A 6,836-nucleotide genomic window follows, 5' to 3' on the forward strand; every position below is an offset into this window, starting at 1 on the left:
AGTATTACTTAAATTTATTTTTAGATACATGATCCCAACCAATGATCTTGTGGTCTAGTATTCTCTTAAATAAGAGGTCATGAGTTTGAGCCTAATAAAAACGGGTATTGATTAATTGTGTTTCAGTAAATTGAGAAAGTAACAGATATATGATCCAATTATTCCAAAAAAAAAAATGAAAGATTAAAAAGGGGAAAAAGGAGTCGCCTCGTCACTGTTGTACGTGTAAGTTCAAAAAGCTGCATGAACTTGTCAATGGTAATAAGCAAGGGAGAGCAAGGGCTTTCTCGTCATTTCACTATCCTTAGACTGAGATGGTCGGACAAGGAAGCCAGATGTTAAAGATGTTTTCTTTAAGGAGATTATAAGCATCTCTCCCTCTCTCTCTCTCTCTCTCTCTCTCTCTCTCTCTCTCTCTCTCTCTCTCTTCCAGTCTTGGATGGTTTCGCCGAGGGGCCGGAACCGTTTTCTTATATATTCTTTCTTATTATAGAGCGAGAGAGAACAAAAGTCGTTGCAGCAGTGGCTAAGTCTGCACGTATTGAAGTCTCTCGATTATCTTTTTGTTATCTCTGCTAGCTTTTGCTGTAATTCTTGTCTGATCTGATCTCCTGCAGCTTTTAAGCTATGGTGTTCTTCTTCTTCTTCTTCTTCTCCGTTTCGTTTCAGACGGCGGGGATATGGTCGTGAGGAGATTCTCGACGCCGGCGACGAGGGGTAGATAGAGTAGGTTTCATCAGTTTTGGTTGTGGGTATCGTTTTTGTTAGGGGTTTGATATATGGGTTCTGAGAGAGCTCTTTTTGAGCTGCACAGCGATCATCATCACCATCACCATCACCATCACCATCATCAGGATAACAGTGGAGATAAGGTGTTTGTTGGAGTTCCTCTAATGGCTTCCGGGAAAAGCAGCGATCCAACGCAGCAACAGCAACATCATCATCATCATCAGCAGCAGCAGCACAGTAGCGTTGGATGCAGTAATCAGATTTCGTTTGCTCAGCCGGCGGCGGTGGCGCCGCCGCAGCTTCATTTCCAGCTTCAAGATCACCACCACCACCAGCCGCCGCCGCAGCCGCAGAGTAATCAGATTTCGTTCGGAATGCTCCACTCGCCACCTTCTTCTTCATCCGCTATTCCTCCTCCCCATCCTGGGAATTTCATGTAATAAAATCCTATCTTTCTTCCTCTCTCTCTCTCTCTCTTGATTTTCATGTTTTTTTTTTTTTTTTTCCACAAACTATTTGACTTACAATCCGAACTAACCATTTGAAAGTAACATCTGAATTATTCTCAGTATTCTTTAATGATGTTTTTTTCTTTTTGTGATCATCAGAAGCAAGGACAGCAGTGGAGCATATGACCTGGGGGAGTTAGATCAAGCCCTTTTCCTCTACCTTGATGGCCATCAAGAATCCTCATCCATCCAAGATCACAGACGTTAGCTCTCTCTCTCTATCTCTATTTTGGTTTTGTTCAAATTTGGGTCTGGTCAGATGAGATGAGATTCTGTGGAGGAATTCTTGTCTGGCTCATGAGAAATGAATGTTTCCTGACAAACAAATATCTCACAGTACTTTCTTATTTGACCAGATCCTGATTCTCTCTTCTCCAGAACCCAGAAAAAAAATAATTTTTTTGTTTCAAGAATTGATTCTGTGTGTGTTAGTTTCTTGCACTCCTTGTACCATGAAACAAACTTGATGCCAATCTTTATCGTACTAACGACTGTACGGTTCACTGTTTTCTGTAAATTTTGTATGAATATTTGGCTCTTTTTGGGATATTTGCAGAGAATTCTGGGATGAGGCCACCAACTCTGAACATCTTTCCTTCACAGCCCATGCATGTCGACCCATCATCGACCAACAAGGTATTATACTATTTATGTATGTATATATGTACATGAATCTTTTTTTCTTTTTTAGTAACGAGAGAAACACTACTAAAAGTGTAATCTATAGGTAAATTCCGTCTTGTGATCCTAGCCGGATTAGGTTGTGCAGCTATGTTATATATGTATGAATATATATATGAATCTTGGGATGAGGAGTCGTTAAGGATGTTTGGTTTTTCCAAATGATTGTTAGAAAATTTTGGATTTTTAATTGAATTTTGAATGGGGGGTTTGGTAGGGGAATGCTGGGTTAGTTTCGCTGGAGACCGGGAGTTCCAGGAGAGCATCTCAGCCGTCCATGGAGGTGTCAGCCACCCCTAAAAACGACGTCGTTGCCGGCGCTTCTGCGTCTTCTACTCCCGAACCACCCAAGCCACCTAAGGTATGTACGTGTAAGAATTAGGTTTGTATATTTTGTATTTATCTTTCATTATTATATCACCTTAATCGTAATTGTATATCTGCAGCGGGAAGGACACCGCCGGAGTTCCTCTGCCGGCACCGCCGCTGACCCGTCCGACGGTCCAAAAACACCAGATCCTAAGGTTTTCATATTATTATTATTATCAACAGTTGTTATTGTTGTTGTTGGGTATATATGATTGTATGTATAATGGAGTAGTTGTTGTTGTTTTTTTTTTTTTTTTAGTAGTTTTTATTTATTTTAATATTTATTCTTTTGCAAAATCAATTTGGATTTTACTCTTGTGTATATGTGCAGACACTCAGAAGGCTTGCTCAGAATAGAGAGGCTGCCAGGAAAAGCAGACTTAGGAAAAAGGCATGATTTCTTTTTTTTTTTTTTTTAATTATTATTATCTGGTCTAGTGACACCAAATGACTCTCTCAAATAGGAGGCTATAAGGGGTGTTTGTGCTTTAGTATGTTGAAAAAGTAACTATAAACAGATACTACATTATAACAGAGTCAGTAGTACTGCATGTCTGTTTATGCCAGATATTGCAGAGACTAAGTTGACTATATCAACTATAACTAAAATAGTATATATAATTGTATTTGATAAAAAAGCATTTGCATTTCCGCGGTTGTTATTATTATTATGAAAATGAAAATTTCTCACTCAATATCATTACAGGCTTATGTTCAACAATTAGAGACAAGTAGAATCAAGCTGACTCAATTAGAACAAGAACTCCAAAGGGCCAGGGCTCAAGTAATTTAATTTTCATTATATTTATATATACATTTCATAAATTAATTACTTTGTGTTGTTAATATTGGGAATATGTATTTTAAAAAATTTGTAGGGAATTTATTTTGGTGGGAGTGCCATTATAGGTGGAGAGCAAGGGCTTCCCGTGATGGGCAACATAAGTTCAGGTAAAATTATATTTAATCTTATTTCCAATAATAATAAATTTAAATAACATTGGTATTTATATATTGTGCCGTTACGATACGTTTTGGGGGTTTCAGATGCGGCGGTTTTCGACATGGAGTACGCGCGGTGGCAGGAGGAGCACCACCGGCTGCTGTGCGAGCTGCGGAGCGCGGTGCAGGAGCACTTGCCGGAGAACGAGCTGAGGATGTACGTCGACAACTGTCTGGCGCATTTCGATCAGATGATCCACCTGAAGAGCATCATCGCCAAATCCGACGTCTTCCATCTCGTCTCCGGCATGTGGAAGACTCCGGCGGAGCGCTGCTTCATGTGGATGGGCGGTTTCCGGCCATCTGAACTTCTCAAGGTATGCACATTGCATTACATTACATCATATCGCAGAATTGAAAACCCTAATTTACTTCCTTGCCTGTATCATTGTATGCGATCAATTCAAAACCGATCGGGAAATCAATAATTAATGAAAAATGGGGGAAAGATTAAAAGAGGAAATTGAAATGCATGTACGATTTGTCGGAGAGTGAGAAGATCAGATAATTGAGTGTTATGTAAATCAATTGAAGCTAGGAATGACGAAACGGGTCGATCATATGCTGAAACTTTCTGTAATCGGATCCTGTTAGGTATTATTCCCCGCCCCATCTTAAAGCCATGTCTGTTACTACCCTCTTTGGTTTGTTCATGTCACTCTGCATCCCTTTTGCTTGTACACATACAATTAAACTAATAATTGATATATAATCGCAAATTAATTAGATCTGATTGAGTTATGATTTTTGGTTATTTTTTGTTATAGGTGATTGTGAGTCAGATCGAGCCGTTAACGGAGCAACAATTGATAGAGCTATGTGGGCTGCAACAATCCACACATGAAGCTGAAGAGGCTTTATCACAAGGCTTGGGAGCTTTGAATCACTCACTTTCCGACACCATCGCCGCCGATTCACTCAGCTACCCTTCCAACATGGGCAACTACATGGGTCAAATGGCTGCCGCCATTACCAAGCTCTCCACTCTCGAGGGTTTCGTTCGACAGGTACGCCCCTGACCCTATCCAACTTATTATCTCACGTCATCATATAAGATATTACTCACTAACTATACGTGTCAGTGTCATAAATTTCTGGTTACACGTGTATGTCTATACCTAACCTGTGCCGCGAATGTTATACCATTTGTTCTTCTCACTTGCATGCTTCCCAAGTGTCGTAACACACACGCACATATGCACACTCGTAACGCACGCAGATATTACTTGACAATAAATATATGTAGACCCATGAATTCCGGATACGTTAAATTTATGTAGACCCTAAAATCAAGCATAAAGTGCCACCATTTAGTCAAGGCAATTAGTAAGCTTTAATAAATCATAACTACATATGAATACACACTAATTAATGTAAATTTATAGTTAGAAATGTATATATATGCATATGCATATAGAGTATGTATATATATAAAGTGAAAAAGGGAATAAGTGGGGACAAGGAGAACATGAATTTGATACTCCAAAGTCCTAACTGGGGTTGGGAAACCTACTCCATCATATCAGATGACCTATCTCAGCTCCATTCCATCTCCAGCTCACAGTCTCTCTAGTGAAAATAGCCAAATATAACAGATAAAGTTTGTCATGCCATATTGGCTTTCACATGTGGGTCCCATCATATCAATCGTATGTTGTTGGCCCCACTAATATTTTCTTTTGTGTTTTTTTTTTTCATAAGAGTGGTCCACCAAATAACATACATCACCATAATATATTGCATGAGTTTCTGGGGAAGAATTGAAGTCACACCAGCACAAACTTGTAGAAATGGCACTTCCAAATTGGAGTGGAAAGCCACAAATACATCCCTTTCATAGTTAATTTTATGCCCATATTCCCATGATGTCATAGTCGTCATAACCATTTGACTTGAACAACTCCTTTATCTTATCTTATTTTATTTTTAGGAGCCCATCCAACCCATCTGTAAAAGTTGCTTGCCCATCTTCTAACGATTTGATATGACTTCATTTGATTATGAAAAATCATAAATTTTCGACTAACTTTTGATACTATATATCTCAAAAAAATTAAGTATATGATCAGGTCAAGAGAGAAAGACTTTTATCTTTAGTAAACTTTCTCTAGTAAAGCCAAAGACGTTCCAAGACAAGATAAAACTATTGAAAAAAATGACATTTTTCAAAATTTCCAACCACCCTTGATGATGGCCCAGAAGTGGTCAAAAATCCTAATTTACATTCACTTTTCAGATTTTTTTAGATCCCCAAATTAGGTGGAAATGTCATTTCTGACTGAAAACCCTAAGTTTTCAATCACTCTTTGATGATTAAAAATCAATTTTTTTTATATAGTAGATGTTTCATTTGATTAACTCACAATTATTAACGATTTGTCAATGGACATTATAATAATTGTAATACTTAACTTAAACACATTAATTAGATGTTACAAAATTTGATGCTAGCAGCACGTATCATACTTCTGTAAGATCTCATGAAGTTCATATAACTAGTCTAGATTATGTCATTATCCGTTCTCTAACAACGATGAAAAATAAATTTTAATTAAGTTGGGTTAATCATGTTTTTAGTTGGTTAACTGTTGATTATTATATCTATTAATTAAAACTAACTACTTTTAATTATTTATTTGGTTACTTATAACATTTATTTAAGCTATCCTATATAGATATCTAAATTAAATTTCTATATATATAATTTCTTTGGTTGAAACAGAACCAGACGATGTACAGTGTATCTCATAGTTAATTCAAATAAAGTATAAACCAAAGTCAACAGAATTATGTAGAAACCCCACCAAAGTCAACGATAAAATGCATGAATAATTCTGAGAAGTCATCGATGCTATTAACGTTTTTAATTATGTCTTGTTTGTGGAAGAAACAAATTTGTTTATTTATTTATTAGGGTTTTAATTAATTAATTAATTAATTTAATAATATTATTATTGCAGGCTGACAATCTGCGACACCAGACGATGCATCGGCTTCATCAGATTCTAACGACCCGTCAGGCGGCGCGGTGTTTACTCGCCATTGCTGAGTACTTCCACCGCCTCAGAGCTCTCAGTGCTCTCTGGTTGGCTCGCCCCAAGCAGGAATAAGGACAAAACCCTAGTTTATTACTGTGTATACATCTGCTGATATGATCTTCACCTCCCAAAATTACTTGTCTTTTTTTTTGGGGTTTTAGCCTTTGCAGCCCCCCCTTTCGATCTTCACAGATGTTTAGATTGACGAAAAATACTAGTTAGATTAAAATGATAAATGTAGAAGTTGAGTTAATTTCCTGACTTATGTGTTAGGTTTTGGTGCAATGCTAAAGAATTAACATTTGATACTAATTAACAACTTACGACAGGTGGCATAAAAGGATTTGTGTTTTTTTTTTTTTTTTTTTTTTTTTTTTTTTTTTTTTTTTTTTTTTTTTAACATAGTTTTGGTAATGAAATATAAAGGTGTTAGGAAAGAACGAAATATCTTATTACGGGACAATGTTCTTATTTATAGGACAGACATATGCTTATTTTAGTTTTATCT

The 6,836-nt window shown here is 37.0% G+C and overlaps 1 protein-coding gene across 4 annotated transcripts; it reads left to right on the forward strand.

The window, feature by feature from the left end:
• The first annotated feature begins 435 nt into the window (after positions 1 to 435).
• Positions 436 to 6,636, forward strand: LOC109180981 (transcription factor TGA2.2-like). 4 transcript variants are annotated; one of them, XM_019330715.1, is made up of 12 exons: positions 436 to 1,165; positions 1,338 to 1,437; positions 1,733 to 1,736; positions 1,795 to 1,874; positions 2,137 to 2,280; positions 2,366 to 2,443; positions 2,620 to 2,679; positions 2,995 to 3,072; positions 3,167 to 3,239; positions 3,336 to 3,607; positions 4,058 to 4,297; positions 6,251 to 6,636. In XM_019330715.1, exons 1-12 carry the CDS (start codon positions 780 to 782, stop codon positions 6,398 to 6,400), a joined length of 1,665 nt encoding a protein of 554 aa, XP_019186260.1. In that variant the 5' UTR covers positions 436 to 779; the 3' UTR covers positions 6,401 to 6,636. The 4 variants fall into 4 exon arrangements, with proteins under 4 accessions (XP_019186260.1, XP_019186259.1, XP_019186261.1 ...); XM_019330714.1 differs by lacking the exon at positions 1,733 to 1,736 and having other exon boundaries at positions 1,338 to 1,441; XM_019330716.1 differs by lacking the exon at positions 1,733 to 1,736 and having other exon boundaries at positions 1,338 to 1,441; positions 1,795 to 1,869; positions 2,135 to 2,280.
• The last annotated feature ends 200 nt before the right edge of the window (positions 6,637 to 6,836 follow it).

Source organism: Ipomoea nil, unplaced genomic scaffold, assembly GCF_001879475.1.
Source record: "Ipomoea nil cultivar Tokyo-kokei standard unplaced genomic scaffold, Asagao_1.1 scaffold1043, whole genome shotgun sequence".
In the NCBI taxonomy this organism is placed as follows: Eukaryota; Viridiplantae; Streptophyta; class Magnoliopsida; order Solanales; family Convolvulaceae; genus Ipomoea; species Ipomoea nil.

Excerpts from the sequence above, each read along its gene's own strand:
- LOC109180981 (XM_019330714.1), top strand. The coding sequence starts at position 780 with ATGGGTTCTGAGAGAGCTCTTTTTGAGCTGCACAGCGATCATCATCAC. Across the intron at positions 3,608-4,057 it reads GGCCATCTGAACTTCTCAAG|GTGATTGTGAGTCAGATCGA; the intron begins GTATGCACATTG and ends TTTTTGTTATAG. Across the intron at positions 4,298-6,250 it reads TCGAGGGTTTCGTTCGACAG|GCTGACAATCTGCGACACCA; the intron begins GTACGCCCCTGA and ends TTATTATTGCAG.